Consider the following 18,821-nt stretch of genomic DNA (forward strand, 5'->3'; position numbering starts at 1 on the left):
TATGATTGAGAAAAAGAATGAAAGGTTGCGCGGCTCACTTGATGAATGCTTTAACTCAGGCCTCATAACCATGCATCAGAATCTCTGGAGGACTTGGCTCTGGATGTGCCTGATGCGAGAAACAATTCGCAAATATTTACGTTGAGAGAGCTAAGCTTGCAAGGTGGTTAGGTTCTTCCTTTATTTCTCAGCAAATCAGGACCTAGCAACGAGAATGACACCTGTCTATGATAATGGGTAAGTTTTTCTGATATAATCAGCTTGTACCAGCTAGAATTTTCGCATACATTATAGGTTTAACATGGAAGTAAATGTTGCATGATACTGTTTTTATAGGAATTAATCATCGCATTATAAACTGCATTTGTTGATATCCATTAATTCTGCTGCGGCAGGTTGTGTTCTTGGTCTTGTTATTTTTCCTCTCGACTCTCAGATCAAACTAATGAAGCGGACCTGACGGATTCCATTCGGTTGCTCTCACCTGTTCTTGAGTTCATCTTCCATTGATTTGTTCAAGAAACTGCTGGCATGCGGCCTCCCGCATAAAAAACAGCTCTATGAGGGTTTTTTGAGCTGCAGCAGAATCTAATTTGATCGTTAGGAAATGCTGGCAATGTCACACCTGAGAATAGAGGAATAAATACTCATGGATTTTAATTCAAATTTTCTATGTTGGTAATAACTTGTCCATTGGCTGGTAATATATTATTAATTTTTTGAGAGAGATTGTTTGGATTAACTTGAAACAATAGAACAATATGTAGTTCGCAAATTGTAAGTCTGATTGAAGCCAAAAAAATAAAATAAAAATTTCTTGGTTATGGATGGCTATATAGTTATATAGCTTCTGGAAACACGGTTAACATGTATGTTTAAAATTTTTATTTTTTTATTTTTATAAAAAGATAATTTTTTCTATATGTTTTCTATTGTTTTGAAATATTAATTTTAAAATTTATTTTTACAAAATAAAAATATATTATTATAATATATTTCAGCACGAAAAACAACACAGACACATTCTCCTTCTTACCACAGAAATGAATTTTTTACTTAAAATAATATAAATAATATTTTTTTTCGTGATTTTTTATAAATTTAATATATTAATATAAAAAAATATCTAAAAATTTGAACCCAGAGACAGCTGCGTCCTCTCCTCGCCTGCCTGCCCTGTACAGCGTTACACTATAGGCTGGTTATCCTTCGGCCTGGCCACTCTGGCCATTTTGTTCAGACTTAACTGGTTACTATAAGGCCCGAAACGCACATTTTTTTGCGTCTTGACCTGGTTCCCTCACTAACTCACGGCTGTTTTTTTATTGAATTTTAACATGTTTTTTTATTAACATTTATTTTTTTTAATATTTTAAAATTATTTTAACATGTTAATATTAAAAATAAATTTTAAAAAATAAAAAAATAATACTGAAGTGACACTCTCGGTCTGTAATTCCGAGTGTGGATTTCTTTTAGCTATAGCGTAGATCTAGTAAGATGGGATCTCTCTTCTGCTATCAAAACTTGTCTGCTATTATTAATAATTTGTTTGATTGACTAAAGAAATGACAGCCGTGCTCTTCAAAATCTGAGTAACATAAAATTTTGCAGTTGCAGAGGATTCTTGGGTTGAGTAGAGAAGATGGATTCCTCAGCTGTTTTGTTTAACCAGCTCAAGGTAAGGTTTTGGATCTCGAACCAGTTAGATTTTTGTTTAGGCGCTGCATTAGTATGAATCGTCCTTTGTGTTGATGGATTTGAACAACAGGCAGCAGAACCATTTTTCTTGCTAGCTGGACCCAATGTGATTGAATCTGAGGAGCACATTCTTAGAATGGCCAACCATCTCAAGACTATCTCAACCAAGTATGTTTCTTGTTTGTATGTTAGTTAGTCAGTTACTTCTGAAAATTCGTATTTTTTTTAGTTTAATGAAGGAAATGCGTTGATTTCGTTTTCATTGGAAGGAAGCTAGTTGAAGAGAATGTGTTTGTGAGGTGTTAAATGAAGCTAATTGTGGAAGGCGTTGCTTTTTGTGTGCGTGCGTGTGTGTTTAAAGAAATTGAAGTGTGAATTTGGTCCTTCTAGTTCCTTTGCCTGTTTGCGTTACTTGAAACAAGAAAACAAAAGAAGAAGATTGATGATTGAGATTCCATTGATTTTGTCTTTTTTTCAATCTTGTAGAGTTGGGTTGCCACTTGTTTTTAAATCAAGCTTTGATAAAGCTAACAGAACATCCTCCAAATCCTTTCGAGGTCCAGGGATGAGCGAAGGGTTGAAGGTATCGATTCATGCTTTATGAAATGAGAAGAATGGAATATTGGAATAAGATATGGGTGTAAAGTTCATGCTTTTTATGTTAATTCATAACTGTTAAATCAAGACTAGCAGCATTTATGAAATATATGTGAATAAGCTCACACATTCACAGGTAAGGACTAAGTTAAATGCTCATAAATTGTAGACATTGAGTTGGAACACGGGACAGGATAGTGTTAGCATATATTCCCTTTATAGATCATGGTGATTTGCATAATGATCTCGGTATTATGGTCTCTGCCATTGTTATTTGACATGACAACTCAAATCAGATGTAGGACAACAATTAGTGCATGCTTGACATCAACAAGTAGTGCATGTTTGTATAAATTGGCACCTGTATCAATTTATATCAAACTGCATGCACAGAAATTTGTTTGTTCGCACATCCACTAGATTTTCTTGTTGGTGTCATGCTATGAGTAGACTTTTCAAGATGCTATATAATTTTAGGAAATTTCACATGCATGAATGGATATCTGGTTAATATCATATCTCTCTCTTATTTGGTGTAGATCCTTGAGAAGGTTAAACTAGCATATGACATCCCCATTGTTACTGATGTGCATGAAACAATTCAGGTAGGCTGCCATCCTATTCTTAAAATTGTCAAGGGTTCCTCAGTTGTTCACATCCTGTTTATTATGTTTCATGGCTGACTTCTTCTCTTTAATTTTTTGGAAGGTTATATTATATACTCTAATGTGTTGAGCGATTGTCTATTACATGGCTCTTCTAGACTTTCAGTTCCATTAGGTGGAGCATTACTTCTTAATGGTGTTGAGAATGAGAAATGAAAGTTGATGTGCTTGGCAGGGTCCAAACCTGAACTAAGTTAGTTCTATTCTAGTTTCAACTTGTTATGCAGATCCAGTTATTCTGCTTTGCTATATCATTTGGATCTACAGCATACAAGATGTGACCGGTCCTGTCCTTTATCTTGCCTTGGGAGTTGAGACCAGCTATACAAACCCAACGCCGAGGCAACTTTAATTAATTAGATTTAGAAATAAAAGTTATGTATTATTGTGTTGCAAGAGGATATCATTTATATATCACTGTGATTTGTTTGTTATAACTTCCAAGTCTTTCTAATATCAGTAACCAAAATAATAGAATTTTGAAAAAAAAATGATTAAATTACTGGCTTGATGAACCTCATGGAGTTTTTTTCATTTGTTTCCCCATGGAATGTGTCGTAAAGAATTTGCAGTCATCCTGATTTCTTGAATTGTGTAAATCCTTATGTCCTATTTTATCTCTTTTCTATTTATAGTCCTTTGTTTCTGTTCAACTGTTCAACCTTTTCTTCAGTGGCATCTCGCTACCAATACAAAGTATTGACGTTGCATTTGGATTCCAAAGTGTCTCAAACAATTTGTAATCTTTTCTATTTGACCAGTGTGAACCAGTCGGCCAAGTTGCAGATATCATTCAGATTCCAGCATTTTTGTGTCGTCAGGTTAGGTTGCTACCTTATAGCTTCGAGCCTAGTGCTTCCATGATGATTTAATTTTGAGTTTGAGAGAGGCGCTATGTGCCTTTTCCTTTCACTGTTTTTTTCAATTTCAGTTCACTTATTTTTTGGATTTTATAACAGACAGATCTTCTAGTTGCAGCTGCCAAGACTGGAAAAATTATCAATATTAAGAAAGGCCAATTCTGTTCTCCTTCTGTGAGTTCTCTTTTTCATGAAAAAGTATTCTTATTTGACATAAGATTTTAAAATAGAGTTATGCTTCTGTCTTATGTTGTTTCTCTAATTGATGATCGTACAATTAAAAACAAGCAGGTCATGTCAAATTCTGCTGAGAAGGTAAGATTGGCAGGAAATCCAAATGTCATGGTTTGCGAGAGGGGAACTATGTTTGGCTATAGTAAGTCTGCCCAGTTTTTGTCTCAAATGACCCATGCCATATGCCTGAAGGTGTTTTCTGTTTCTTATTATCATTCAACGGTGTAAAAGAGATTGATTAGGGGATTCTTGAAGTTCTGCAACTCTCTGTCTGAAATTAGTTTAAGAAGTCACTTTAAATTGGCGTACCAGTAATGTAGGACAGCCTGGGTAATTAAAAATTATGGGCTGTCTTGCTAAGGAAGAATAGTGTGTTTTATTATCTGGATAGAAGTTCCATGAACTACTTTTCGTGAACTCCACTAGTTAAAAGAGCTTGGTTTAAACATGTTTGAATTTTGAAGTCTTTGATGAATAATAGTATTTGTTATCCAGTTTGATTTGATCCTACATTTGGGCTTGGTTTGTAGATGATTTGATTGTTGATCCACGTAATTTTGAATGGATGAGGGAAGCTAAATGTCCTGTTGTAAGTCAATTGCTCTTCTATATTATTGTTTCATACCATTTGATGCTTCTCAAGTCCTTAACTGTTAAAGATTAATTCCATCAAGAGAGGTAGAAAGTACATAATTAATACAAAGTGTATCAAAGCAGAGGGTGAATGGTGATTTGCATTTATAAGGCCAACTAATAGCAGATATTCACCTTATTTTCATTCGTATAGAGAGCCCTTCACATGAGTCTCCAAAACTTGGACTATTTCCATTTTTCACGCCTTGAACTTAATGTCTAAGAGATAAGGAGAACTCATTGTATCTGATCAGGATTCTAATTTTCTTTGCAAGAGCGCAGCATCCTTTTGACTTTTTTAGATCTTGATCTTGAATTTAATCTTCCATTAAAATAAGAAAAGTTCTAAAAATGTTTCAAATTTTTCCAATCATGAATGATTAAACTTAATCCAGTTTTTAAGTTTATAGCATTGGCTTGTGTAATTTTTGTTCTTTAGTTTAGAAGTCACCAACTTTTATCTTTCATAAAACATGGTGTTTAAAGTGATTCTAGAAATGATCTACGGCCGCTTTGAACATGATTCCCAGGATTAATCTACTTCAGATAGTTCTTTTTTGACTAATTTGCTTCTTATGCTTTGATTTACATGCTATAATCTGGAAGAGCTAACCATTGGTTTAAGTGTTTCAAAACAGGTAGCTGACATTACACATTCACTGCAACAGCCTGCTGGGAAAAAGGTGTGGTTGTCCTACATTTTCAATTGTACAATTAGATAACGGTGAATAGATTCAGCCTTAGTAAAGAGTTAGTTAACCATTATTAGCGTGTGTTACATAATTTTCATGATAAAAGTTATGTGAGAAACCAATCTGTTAATAATATTGGCCTTTGTGCTTTGCATATTGATCTTTGATGCTATGGTTTTGTGCTGTCCTTCCTTCTGGTTGCTGTATTGCCCTGGCCTTCATTTTTAAGTAAAGTTTAATGTGTTGCTATCTACATCTGCTTCTTGTATCTTCTCCATTATGAAATGATTAAACTATACTCTGTCTGCAGTTGGATGGTGGAGGTGTTGCTAGTGGAGGTCTTCGTGAATTGATACCATGCATTGCAAGAACGGCAGTGGCTGTTGGGGTGGATGGAATTTTCATGGAGGTATGATGATCTGTTAAAAATGATCAATTTATTATTGGAATGTTTCGGGATTATAATTCTTGTTGCTTGGTTTACCCCATGCACCCTTTTCTCAAGTTTGTGGGGATTCCCAAGTTCATAAGAAGGAAGGGATTAAAGTTTATTGCTCTGGTTAAGGACTCTTGGCTGGCCCAGAGACTTCTTGTAGTTATGTCAGTGCTAGTATCCTTGATCATATACATACAATGGTATCTCAAAGCTTCTTTTTGGTGCTTAGGTGCATGACGATCCTCTAAATGCCCCAGTGGATGGTCCAACTCAATGGGTGAGTTCTACAAGCATGGTCCTTGACAAACACCATAGGTGTTTTTAATGAGATTCCATATACAGATTCCATATTCTATTTTGGAAGTATAATCATCTAACATCTTTTGTTTTTCCCATGAAATTAGCCTCTACGCCATTTAGAGGAGCTGCTAGAAGAGCTTGTGGCAATAGCTGTAAGTTCTAGACCCGTCTTGAATCTGCACATACAGTTTCCTTGATGCTTATTCACTGTAAGAAACTCATCTTCAGCAATGCTGCGCACATTGTATACTTTCATCTCTAATTCCAGAGATGAGAGAAAAGGTATCCAAGTGTCAGATAGGGGCCCCTGTTTGGGAGTATAATTTCATAAAACCCTAAGAATTTTCGTAATTTTACCTTCCCGCCACTTCTTGGTATCTCTGCCATCATCTACTGATCTCTTTAACTCACTGTTTCCTTTTCCATTCATTTAGCACTTTTTTGGACCAAGCATACTTGATTGGTATGTTGTCCTTGGACTTGTTCAAAAGCCTGCTGGTTTGATTAATTTCACTTGCTGCTTTGGTCTCTTCCTTCCATCTCAAAGTGTTTCCGGATGCATCTTCTCTCTGTGTTATAGCCCTCAAGTAGACATGTTTAGAACGTGCAAATTTCTTGCCTATATCTCAGCCTTTTCATTCCCGTTAAAGAAAATCCCAACCCTTTATGGACTTGATTGTGGAATGATTTCGATTGTTGCGAGAAAATTCAAACGGGCATTGGTATTGAATTATTTTCATTAAATCATCTTTGACCTGGATGCTCACTCTATTGTTCTGATGCTTACTTTGTTGCGCTGACAGAAGGTGAGCAAGGGGAAGAAACAAATGGCCATTGATCTCACACCATTTCGCGATTAGGGAATTGAAGACCTCTCTCAAGGAGTAACAAGGCAAAGTTATTGGGCTGTAAGATCGTCTTCCGTAGTTGAATAACGTTTTAAGAACCTTCCATTTGCGGATGCCAAAATCATGCCAGATGCATCCAGTTAGTGCGTTCTTAGCCATTGTTTCTCAGTTTCCACAGGTTATTGTTCACGAACCAAAACCTTTGGTGCTAGATGACAAGCTTCACGTATACCTATGAGGTGCATCCTTCGAATATTGGTATTTGTTGTATTCATACTGCATCTCTCAACTAAAGTTCATATCCAAAGCTTCTCATGTTGTCTGTTTGGTTCTTGAAAAAAATTTTTTTTTTTAAATTAATATTTTTTTATATTTCTAATTATTTTGATGGGTTGATATTAAAAATAATTTTTTAAAAATAAAAAATATTTTGTACTGTTTTTCTAAATAAAAAAAAAAAAAAAACTACAATATAGAGAGAATGCATGCGCAAGACGAAGATGAACATGCATGCATGTCATTATATTTATTGTTTTATTTAAGCCAAAAAAAAAACTGAGATTATTAAAAATAAGTATCTGGAAACAGAGTGTCCCGAGGGCTTGCAAAACCCAAGTATCCTAATCCAAACCCACTTCAACAACCGACTTACATGAGATAATTTCTTTTCCGTTTTGGATTAAACAAAAAGCTAGCATATAAACAGTTAGCCCGTCGCCTCTCAGCCTCAGAACAGAGGCAAAGATAAACAGGCATTTTTAGCTAGCTATCTCCCAAGATGACGAGAAGAAAGATTGAAATAAAAAAAATACAAAGCGAAGATTACCGAAAAGTGACCTTCTCAAAGCGACGAGCTGGTCTTATAAAAAAGGCCAAATTTCTTTGCAGCGAGTCCAATACACAGATTGCTATAGTCTCCTACTCTTTGTCGGGTAGGCTCTTTACGTTCGGCCACCCTTCTGTGGATTCGGTCGTCGACCAATTTCTTGACAACCACACCACTGATAGCTGCGGCAGCAGCTCTAATGAATCTCCCCATGTTAGCACACACGGGCCATCGCCACCGTCTAAGGGAGTCGTAGATGGGAAAGAAGGGCGGCCTTCGTGGTGGGCATTGCCAGTTGAGGATATGGATTTGGACATGGATGAGCTTCGGCAATACAAGGCTTCTTTAGAGACTCTCAAAAGCAATGTGGCTAGTCGATTAAAAGAGATGGAGGAGAGAGCATCTCTCACAAGAGATTTTGTAGGGTTTCTTGATGCTCATTGATTTTCTTTTTATTCTTTTTATAGTTACTGAAGAACACGCAGGATTTTTAGGGGTTTTTCTTTCTTTTAAGAGTTAGCTGGTTGGTGCAGGATGAGGTTTTTTCTTTCTATTTGAATATTTGTATTCTTGAAATAATCAATCCAGGATCTTTATTAGTTTTATTATTGGAGTTTTAATGTGACGGGCTTAGGTTGTATTCGTGCTTTATTTTATTTTATTTTTATTTGAGTATATGAACTGTTTTTTTTATATTTAAATATATGCAGTCATGAATTTTGATCATCTAGCTTACTCTCACAAGTTTTATATCGCAAATCATCTCCAATACAAGCGAGTTCGTGTTTTTGGAATAACCATCATTTTTTCAATTTTTAACATTTTCAAGAAATTAAAATAACAAAACGAGGAGATAAGGTGAGTTTATATTTTTCCTACTCGTTTTTTTAGGATTTAATTCAATGTTTATTATATCTTTGTATGGTATTTAGTTTTCCAATGTGTTCTTATATCAAGTTTAATTCAGGTGATTAGATTTTAAATTTTAAATATTAAATATCCTTTAGAAATAAATTTAAAAGATAATCTTCTGCAATAATTATGATTTTTTTTTCCAAGTATTTTTCTATTTAATTGGGTTTTTTAAGCAGATCAGGCCCATGCCCAATATTGCGCTCGTCTAAGAGAAAGCCTGGCTCGGGCTTCTAGGTGATGGAATCAACCGAACCAGATTTCCAATGTGGAGTCCTATGATCGTACCTTGTTTTTCCTTTTCCTAGTCAAATCAAATTAACCCATGAAAAAACAAATACCTAAAAATCCACAAACACAATGATAGATTGCCACTCATTCATCTCTTCCCCTCTCTCATACACAGAGACAACATGGCAGCATGTTTTTCCCTCTACTACTACAACCACCAGAATCATATAAGCTGGGCGCCTTTGATACATACGAAAGGCAAATCCAATGTTTCGGTGAGTTCCCAAAATTCTGTTTACAATTTTGCTTTTCCAGTTTCCTCTGTACATATAATGGTGCCATGAAATTCTAGCTTAGTCCTTATTTTCTTCTGCTCTGGACTAACCGAGCATTTTAGTAAATGATTTTGTGTTTAAAATGAAGTTTATCAGATCAAAATGTTGGATTAAAAATGGAAAAAAGAAACCGTAGCTACAACAGGTTTTCTTCGAGGGGGGGGGGGAGTGGGTGTTACGTAATTCTGGAAATATGTTAAAACTGATATTTTAGCTGAATATGGTTACCGATTTCTAAAGTAAGCAGCAGTGTCTGCAGGCCAAGGCCAAGTTCGTGTCATTTGATTACTGATAGGGCTTGCTCAATTTGAATCCCTTTTGCTTTGTCCTGGTACCAAGTTCAATTTGTGAATGTGATCTGAATTTTTGAAACCAAACCAGCCCTAGAGGTAGATTAGCTCTTCCAATTTTGATGAATTTTCTGACCTCTGTGTGCGTGCGTCTATTTTCTTCAAGAACTCCGGCACCACTCCTTGATGATTTATTTTTCTAATTCATAAGTATAAATTTTCCAAAAAAGAAATCCCATCTACACCAGAAAATCCTCAGTTTCGTGTTCCATGAGGTTTTTCTAGTGTATGCTGCTTGAACCCAAAATCCCTGTCTTAGTGCCCCTCTGATTTTCTTAATATTTTTTTATTTAATGAGCTGCCTGGAATCTTTCTGAATGCCTTTTCGAGTTTTGTTATGAATCAATAATTCTGATTTCATTTGACATTTGGTTTTTCATAGTTTTTTTATATTCATTTGCACTAATACAGTATATTGTGCAGGAAAGGTTGAAACGCCCTACCAGAGGACATGCCAATCAAGGCCGTCAAGTCTTGCGGTCTAGGACGTGTTGCTCTGCAGGAGTCACAGCCTCTCTCAATGTTGACTTCTCGCCATCACACGCAACCATTTCAGGGGAGCTTTCTAGAGTTCCCGAGGCTGTGAGGAATATCAAGGTAGATATACCGACAACGTCAGAAGCTACCTCAAATTTAATCCAGAGGTTGATGCTGGCAGATGTGGACCCTGCCACAGCTAAGTTAGCTATAGGTATCTTAGGGCCGTTCCTCTCAGCATTTTCCTTTCTATTTGTTTTGAGAATAGTAATGTCCTGGTACCCGAAGCTTCCTGTTGGGAAGTTTCCATATGTAATAGCTTATGCTCCCACAGAACCGCTTCTCATTCTAACCAGGAAGTTGATTCCACCACTTGGAGGAGTGGATGTGACTCCTGTGGTATGGTTTGGCTTATCGAGTTTCCTCAACGAAATACTGGTTGGTCCACAAGGGCTTCTAGTTCTTCTTTCTCAACAGATCAACTGATTTGCTTCCAAGCTGCACCAGGCATCAAATTGTATATTCAGTTTTGTAACGCGAGACTTCATACATGTAAAAATTGCGAAGGCTGAGCTTGTTTATTCGTTCATTTAACCAGCAGGAGTTGGTGCTTGTTGACGACAAGTTTTTTTATTCATTCAGCCAACAAGTATGGGTGCTTATTGGTGACAAGATGTGTTTGAACTTGTGAATAGCTGCTTTGTGGTCATCAACACAGTGGCTCGCCGGGTGCTGTACAGGTGCCTAGCTAATAATGGGACACCTTGTGCATAAACAGTAGTGATACTATTCGGAGCTAAATTCAATTTGAGTTTGGGAACTGTTTGGATTGGATACCTTTTTAATGATGAATGAGTTCTAGAATTAACGAAGGACCTGAGACAAGGAGAAAATAAGCACCAAGACAGATAAGAATTACAAAATTAGGTTTTGTTATTCTCATCATCAAGCATTGTTTTGACATTTTATGGACCTTTTCCAGGACACTAAAGTTGATTACCATTTGAATTGGTAAAGTATGCATGGATCATTGCCAACTGAAACAAAAGCTTTCATAAGCTGCGTTTGTCCAAAAGCAGCATCTTCAAATGTCTGCCACGAGAAAGTTTTCAGACAGCGACACCTGTATGAAGAGAGATTCTTAGTTCTATACAATTCAGTATTGTAAATTTAGAGGGAAAGGGAGAGAGATCCTGCTAATTACCTTTTCACCGAGTTTGAATGGGGGAAGACCTTTGTAAGGGCATGTGCTGCAACGAAAAGCATCCCCTAGTCCACACTGTGTGACATTCAAGGAAAAAAGGATGAAATAATTAGCTAACCAGCCCACAATGCGGAAGACTTCAAAAGGCATGGCAATTTTAATGTTTTCATGTGCTAGTCTATTCATGAACACGATGCCTTGATACAAAGTAAAATGCACCCTAAACATGACAGCTTTAAAACAAGGATGCAGCTTACTTTCCCGAAACAATGTTGCGGTGAAGCCCAAAAAAATCAGATTCATCTAAGAACCCATGGTTAAGAACATGTTGAGACAAATAGTGTAGCATATACAAATATACAATTTCATCCGCGCAAATGCACATCCAGAATTATAAAACTTACACTGCCACATGCTGATTGAGGATTGTTCAGCTGATCCGTGGTGAGTCCCAACTTCACTGTTTCCTCTGCCTCAGCTCTACCACAAGTGCAGTTCTTGCAAGCCTTCCTTGTGCTTCCAACTTCACAATCACCAACTTCACATACAAATTTGGTTATTAGCGGCCCAAAAAAACCATAAAAATGCATAAAACCAACGTTCGGTGTCTTGTATCTTACCAAGTGGTGGCCGAGGTTTCTTCAAATCCTCTTCAGTCAAAAGGCTATCCTCATCAATCAAATCCGAATCATCATCAATCTGAACCTTGACTGATGATTTTATGGATTTCTTTAGCGCAAAGGATGACCCAATATTCCAAGATGGCTTCTTGGCCTTGACCTAAAAATAAAGAAGGATTATAAATGCAACCAAGTAAATAGTAATATGAATGCTGGAAAGCAAATAATCTTAGGACATGGTAAAAAGAATGATACAATTGAAACTTGCAAGGAAGAATATGTATTCTTGCCCTTTCACGTTAATGATCAACTTGTGAAGACTAACTCACCCCAAAAGAATGAATCGCATTGGAGAGTCCAACAGATTTTGGCTGTAGAGCTTCTACTTCTGAGAACCCAGCTAAAAGCAACTTGCGCTGAAGACCAGAAATTGTCTGGAAAACACCACGGTGAGAAGCTTGGTGACAAACCAAAACTTTATCAAGGAAAAATAAAAGCACTGACATTCACCTTGTCAGTTTCTCCTATAACAGATTGCTGAGAATTGTAAATCAGAATAGTTCCACCAGGCTTCAACACTCTAAAAATTTCCTTTACCAACAGATCACCAGGAAATTCAATCGAACTGCAGATGGAAACCACAATATCCACAGAGGAAGGCTCCGCTGGCAGCTTACCTGTCATAAGTCATCAACATATATTAAACCAGGACACAACGTAGCATGCACAAACCTTATTTAATAAAGAAGGAACAAACAAGATGCACAAGGGTGGAGTTTAATGCCATGCAATGTATTTGATACTGACATGCGAGCCAGTGACTGCCAACTCTATAAATCATCCATGTTACCCCCAATGTGGTAAAGAGGATAAATTGACCTCCCAAAACACATTTTCTTTTTTCATTTCTCTCCCGCTAAAAAATATACCCGATCAAAACTACCATTCGTTAATAGATAATCTCCTCATGAAAGTTTAAGAAAGAATTCATGTGTAATACAGATACATGACATCCAAACAACGAATTCAAACCTGTCAAAATTTAAAAAAAAAAAATAAGGAAAGAAAGAAAGTACTTAAAGATGATGCTTGAGTGATAACTTGAGGATCACACCGTTCAACCCCATCATTCGCGTCCCCCCTTGCAGCATTTACTACTCTGCTTACTGAAATAAGAGTCTCGTCTGTTAAAGCCAGCACAGAACGCTGCAGCGTTCTCTTAGTATCCTACAAAACACCAATTACAGCATCAAGAATATACCATGCAAAAACTGTGTAGTAAATGGATTATCTTCAGTATAAACAAAAATATAAGAAAATTATGCTGAAGATCAAACAACAAAAATTGTGTATGTATTCGACATCAAAAATTAAAATTCAAAAAACAACTAGAAAGGATCTACAATACCGACTAACAAATTAACAATTCAAAAAGAAAAAGAAAAGGAAAGCTAAAGGCATGATGATTTACCATGCTTTGATTCTTCAACAACCTCCTCGAGAAACTTCAATAACCCTAACGATAGTTTTTTTTTCTTCGCCGGCTTTCTCTCGCGTACTGTGTTTTATGTTGCTTTTTAGAGTTATTGCGTTCGCGTGGTTTTGCTGCTCTCTCTGCTGTTTTTATATTGAAAAGGTGAGACTTGAGAGGGGTGTCGCCATCGGGTGTAACGCATCCACATGAATGACAAAAAAGAAGCTATGACGTGGACGTAATGTTAGCGTGAAACGCGTGTTGCTTTAAGATCTGTAATTTATCTCCTCGTGAGTAAGCAATGCTGCGGTGGACTACAATTGTGGATTTTGTATTTGGTATTGTAGTGATTTTGTTTTTAAAAATATTTTTTAATATTTATAATTCAACAATGTTGTCTTTTAGCAATGATTTTTTTTTAACTATGATTAAAAATCTCTTTTAAACGTGATTTTGATGAGTAAAATAATTATTATTTCAAGTTTATTAAAATAAATAATGCTTGTTATAAAATAAAGTGAAAATAATAATCTTTATTTATCATTTAAAACATTATAATTTTGATAGTGATATATAACAAGTATGATATAAGCATTTTTACAATTTATTTTTTTCTTATACCTCACTAACAGAATAAATAAATAAATATTTATTTATATTTTGTATATCATTACTAAATATAATTTATAGTATTTTATCTTGTCCCGTCCTAGTTGTCTTTTGTCTTTTTACCTCGACAAATATATATATATATATATATATATGTCTTTTAGTTTTTCGACACCCGCCTACATTATGCATCCATTTATTTAATATCTTACAAATATAAGATGCATATACGCTTATTTGAAGAACGTCCATGTAAAAATTCATATAATTTTGTGGTCATATTTTAAAAATAATAAAATTATATTATTCATTTTATAGTTACAAAGTTTAATGTCTTTTTTTATAAAAAAAAAAATAGAGAACAAACACAATAAACGAGAGCGAGAGAGCTTCATTTAAAGTTTGTCTGGAGTTATAAATCATTTTCTTAAAATAAATTCAATACAACATAATGCCTTGTTTGTTTACAGGAATTCATTTTCTTAGAAACCACTTTCCCCACTTTTCCATGTTTGACAATCATAAGGAAAATCAGTCAACGAAAACTCAATTCCAGTTAACAAAAAATTAAAACGTTAGAGGAGGAAAGTGTTTTCCTTTTTCTTATTCTAAGGAAAACACTTTCCATTTCTTTATTATATTCTTTCTATGTGAATGAACCACACTTGACAGGGCATCTTTTCCACCTTTTAATTTGACCCTTGGATAATTTCAATTAAGTCCCTAAATTTATTTAATTAATTAAATAAAATTTTAATTAAGTCCTCAAACTTATTAATTCTTCTAATTTCATTAATTAAACTAATCCAAATTTTAATTAAATTTTCAAACTTATTAATTCTTCAATTTTTGACCAATTTACTCTCAAATCTGATAATTTCAACCATGAACTTTGAATTTGTGTTGTTTTAACCCCATTCTCAAATATATTTTTATCCATTCATTTTGTATTATTTATTCAAAAAGTTGGGTTATGGCATAAGTGATTAAATATTTTATATTAAATATTATATATATATATTAGATAAATTTGAAAAAAAAATTAATTCATTAATAAATTATTTTCCAGTTTATTTTTCATAACACAACCAAACACTGGAAAGTGTTTTCCAGTTCATTTCCATAACACTACCAAACATCGGAAAATACTTTCCTGAAATTCACTTTCCTCGGAATTCACTTTAAAAAAAAAAACAACTTTCCTGTAAACAAACAAAGCCTAGGACAACATCCAAGTGTTCCCTCTAGAAAATAATTTCGGTCCAATTCACTAACTTCCTAAATTTGATATAAATTATTTATAGATTTTAACTGTACAAGGATCATTGTTCCATTTTTTTTTTAATATATAAACAAACATAATTTTTCATTTTCATAAAGTTAGCTTGACCTTGTGATGAATACAATTATATTTAAATATAAAAATAATTATATGGTAAGCTGTAATATAAAACAGTTCCTTGAACCTTTATCTTGTTAGGATACTGGCATGCAAACCCGACAAGACAAAAGGCTAAAATGAGAAATGAAACACACAAGAATTTACGTGGTTCACCCAATTAGGCTACGTCCACGGGCAAATATAGAAGGATTTTACTAGTAATGTGGGAATTACAATCTCTCTCAGATAATAGGAGAACAACTAAGAATCTCTCTATTACTAGGAGAAAACACCTCACTTACTCTCTCACAAATACCTCACAATTTAGTGGGATTTCCCTCTTCACTCTCTCTTCTTTCTCTCTACTTTGGTGTGTGTATAATGCTTGGATGCTTGCCTATTTATAGGCAAGCATCCATGGAAGAGCAAGTGGCCAAGTTGGCCAAGTTGGCCAAGTGGCCAAGTTGGTCAAGTGGGCAAGGTGGGCACCTCCACCTATCTTCACATTCTCCCACTTGAAGACTTTGATGATTGAATCAAGTCTTCACACTTCATCATTTGTGATTCTTCTATCCTTTCAATACTTGACATCTTCATGCTGCTTACGTTTCTGCTAGGCCATAAGAGGATCTGCACCATATATACTTATCAGCGTTGACTGGTTTGGTCAAAGCATCTGCTGGGTTTTTCTTTGTGTGAACCTTCTGAAAATCCACACTTCCATCTTCCACCACTTCGCGAACAAAGTGATACTGAACATCTATATGTTTTGTTCTTGAATGAAACGCCGGATTCCTTGCAATATGCAAGGCACTCTGACTATCACAATACAAAAGAATCTTCTCTTGTTTGTGCCCGAGCTCCTCCATAAGTTTCTTCATCCATATTGCTTCTTTACAAGCTTGTGTAGCTGCCATATACTCAGCTTCTGTTGTGGATAATGCTACAACAGTCTGAAGTTTAGAGACCCAGCTCACAGCTTCTCCTGCAATTATGAACACATAGCCTGTAGTGGATTTTCTTTTCTCAAGGTCACCAGCAAAATCTGAGTCAACATAACCTCTGACAGTGAATTCTGATCCTCCATAACATAATGCGGCATCTGAGGTACCCTTGATGTATCTCAAGATCCTCTTGATAGTATTCCAATGCTCTCTACCAGGATTTGCCATATATCGACTAGCTGCTCCCACTGCTTATGCAATGTCTGGTCTTGTACATATCATGGCAAACATTAAACTTCCCACTGCTGATGCATACGGTACTCGAGACATCTCCATCCTCTCTGCTTCATTGCTAGGAGACATACTTGAGGATAATTTGAAGTTAATAGGAAGTGGGGTGGAAATTAGCTTACAATCTTGCATGTTAAAGCGTCGCAAGATCTTCTTCAAATAATTCTTCTAAGAAAGCCAAATCTTCCTCTTACTTTTATCTCGGTGAATTTGCATCCCTAGAATCTTGTTTGTTGGTCCCAAGTCCTTCATATCAAACTCCCTAGCCAACTGTGCCTTTAATTCTTGGACTCGATCTTTGTTGGGGCCTATTACCAACATGTCATCCACGTACAACAACAGAATGATGAAAACATCATTTTCTTCAAACCTCTTGTAATACGTACAATGGTCTGAACTGAGTCTGTTGTACCCAAGGCTAATTATGAAGGAATCAAATCTCTTGTACCAACACCTCGGCGCCTGTTTGAGACCGTATAGAGATTTTTTCAACCTGCAAACCAAGTTCTCCTTGCTTGTTTTAGCAAAACCCTCTGGTTGGAGCATATAAATTTCTTCTTCAAGTTCTCCATGAAGAAATGCAGTTTTCACATCTAACTGCTCTAAGTGAAGATCAAATATAGCACACATTGCCAAGACTACTCTGATTGTAGTAAGTCGTACCACCGGAGAAAATATCTCATTGAAGTCTATTCCTTCTTTCTGAGCATATCCTTTCACCACCAATCTTGCACGATACCGCTCCACTTGATCATTGCCATCACGCTTTATCTTGTAAACCCATTTGTTGCCAATGGCCTTTCTTCCTTGTGGTAGTGGAACAAGATCCCAAGTGTTATTCTTGTGCAGAGCTTCAATCTCCTCTTGCATTGTTGTCATCTACATAGATACATCTGTGCTTTCGATAGCCTCATGGAAAAGTTGATGGCTCTCCATCCTCTGTTAGAAGACAGTATGCAATGTTGCTCTCAGTAACATATTCTGAGTGCCAAGCCGGTGGTCTTCTTTCACGAGTCGACCGTCGAACTTCAGGAGTTTCAGACTCTATTTGTTCTTGTTCTTCATGCTCTGGTACAACTTCAGAAGAAGTACGATTCTGAGTATTTTCCATCTGGAATTCTGTAGTCTCCTTTAAAATGCTATTATTTTCTTCCATTTGCATTTTATCTTCTGCAAATATGACATCTCTGCTGATGACTACTTTGTGGGCAGTGGGATCCCACAAGCGATACCCCTTCACTCCATCAACATATCCCAAGAATACATATTTTCTGGATTTTGAATCCAGCTTGTTGGCCTCTTGAGTATTGTACATCACGTACACAGGACTTCCAAATATATACAATCGAGAGTAATCAGCTGGCTTTCCAGTCCACATCTCCATTGGTGTCTTCAACTCAATTGCAGTAGATGGAGATCGATTTATCACATAACAGGCGGTATTGACTGCTTCGGCCCAGAATGACTTTTCTAGACCTGCAGCCTTCAACATTTCTCTTGTTCTTTCCAATAGAGTTTTGTTCATCCGCTCTGCCACTCCATTTTGTTGTGGAGTGTATGCCGTTGTGAACTGCCTTTTGATACCTTCATGTTGACAGAAGTTATCAAATTCATCACTGGTATATTCTCCTCCATTGTCAGTCCTCAAACACTTGATCTTCTTTTCAGATTCAAGTTCTACCCGCGCTTTGAAGGTTTTAAAAACTGTGAACACATCTGCCTTCCTTCTAATCGGATACACCCAACATCTCCTGGAGAAGTCATCTATGAATGATACAAAGTATCTTGCTCCTCCCAAGGATACAACCGGTGCTTGCCAAACATCAGAGTGAATCAGGTCTAAGATGCATTTGCTCTTAGTTGTTGACGTGCCAAACTTCAACCTGTGTTGTTTACTTGTAACACAATGCTCACAAAAAGGTAAAGTAACCTTTGTAAGCCCAGGGAGTAACTTCTGATTAGAGAGAACCTTTAAACCTTTCTCTGACATGTGGCCTAGTTTTTGATGCCACATCATCGTCTTCTCTTCTACAGGACTGGCTGATGCGATTGATGTTTCTGCCTCATGATGTGTTTCTCCCATTAATACAAATATGTTTGCAACTGTCTTTCTTGCCTTTAAAACCACCAGCGCTCCTTTGACAATTTTCATGATTCCATTGTGTGTTCGAATCTTTCAGCCAAGACTATCAAATTGTCCT

The 18,821-nt window shown here is 36.0% G+C and overlaps 4 protein-coding genes across 7 annotated transcripts; 3 read left to right on the plus strand and 1 right to left on the minus strand.

Annotated features, from left to right (window-relative positions):
* The first annotated feature begins 1,405 nt into the window (after positions 1–1,405).
* On the plus strand, positions 1,406–7,319 carry LOC118042643 (2-dehydro-3-deoxyphosphooctonate aldolase 1). 3 transcript variants are annotated; one of them, XM_035050457.2, is made up of 15 exons: positions 1,406–1,495; positions 1,615–1,681; positions 1,772–1,869; positions 2,188–2,284; positions 2,838–2,903; positions 3,725–3,784; positions 3,923–3,997; positions 4,115–4,199; positions 4,588–4,646; positions 5,329–5,373; positions 5,693–5,791; positions 6,048–6,095; positions 6,223–6,270; positions 6,922–7,026; positions 7,136–7,319. In XM_035050457.2, the coding sequence occupies exons 2-14, from the start codon at positions 1,646–1,648 to the stop codon at positions 6,976–6,978; spliced, it is 873 nt and encodes a 290-aa protein (XP_034906348.1). In that variant the 5' UTR covers positions 1,406–1,495; positions 1,615–1,645; the 3' UTR covers positions 6,979–7,026; positions 7,136–7,319. The 3 variants fall into 3 exon arrangements, with proteins under 3 accessions (XP_034906348.1, XP_034906275.1, XP_073260326.1); XM_035050384.2 differs by having other exon boundaries at positions 6,922–7,319; XM_073404225.1 differs by lacking the exon at positions 1,406–1,495 and having other exon boundaries at positions 1,502–1,681; positions 6,922–7,319.
* Positions 7,320–7,744: 425 nt separating this feature from the next.
* Positions 7,745–8,236, plus strand: LOC118042555 (agamous-like MADS-box protein AGL61). Its single transcript, XM_035050296.2, has one exon. It carries the CDS (start codon positions 7,745–7,747, stop codon positions 8,234–8,236), a length of 492 nt encoding a protein of 163 aa, XP_034906187.1.
* Positions 8,237–9,010: 774 nt separating this feature from the next.
* On the plus strand, positions 9,011–10,686 carry LOC118042421 (protein COFACTOR ASSEMBLY OF COMPLEX C SUBUNIT B CCB3, chloroplastic). 2 transcript variants are annotated; one of them, XM_035050116.2, is made up of 2 exons: positions 9,011–9,210; positions 10,044–10,686. In XM_035050116.2, the coding sequence occupies exons 1-2, from the start codon at positions 9,118–9,120 to the stop codon at positions 10,581–10,583; spliced, it is 633 nt and encodes a 210-aa protein (XP_034906007.1). In that variant the 5' UTR covers positions 9,011–9,117; the 3' UTR covers positions 10,584–10,686. The 2 variants fall into 2 exon arrangements, with proteins under 2 accessions (XP_034906007.1, XP_034906085.1); XM_035050194.2 differs by having other exon boundaries at positions 9,052–9,210; positions 10,049–10,686.
* Positions 10,687–11,010: 324 nt separating this feature from the next.
* LOC118042337 (anamorsin homolog) lies at positions 11,011–13,547 on the minus strand. The gene is made up of 8 exons (XM_035050010.2): positions 13,393–13,547; positions 12,998–13,148; positions 12,432–12,598; positions 12,251–12,355; positions 11,922–12,081; positions 11,706–11,839; positions 11,302–11,376; positions 11,011–11,220 (listed from the first exon to the last, which is right to left on the minus strand). The coding sequence occupies exons 1-8, from the start codon at positions 13,393–13,395 to the stop codon at positions 11,182–11,184; spliced, it is 834 nt and encodes a 277-aa protein (XP_034905901.1). The 5' UTR covers positions 13,396–13,547; the 3' UTR covers positions 11,011–11,181.
* Between the last annotated feature and the right edge of the window lie 5,274 nt (positions 13,548–18,821).

Source organism: Populus alba, chromosome 14 (genome assembly GCF_005239225.2).
Source record: "Populus alba chromosome 14, ASM523922v2, whole genome shotgun sequence".
In the NCBI taxonomy this organism is placed as follows: domain Eukaryota; kingdom Viridiplantae; phylum Streptophyta; class Magnoliopsida; order Malpighiales; family Salicaceae; genus Populus; species Populus alba.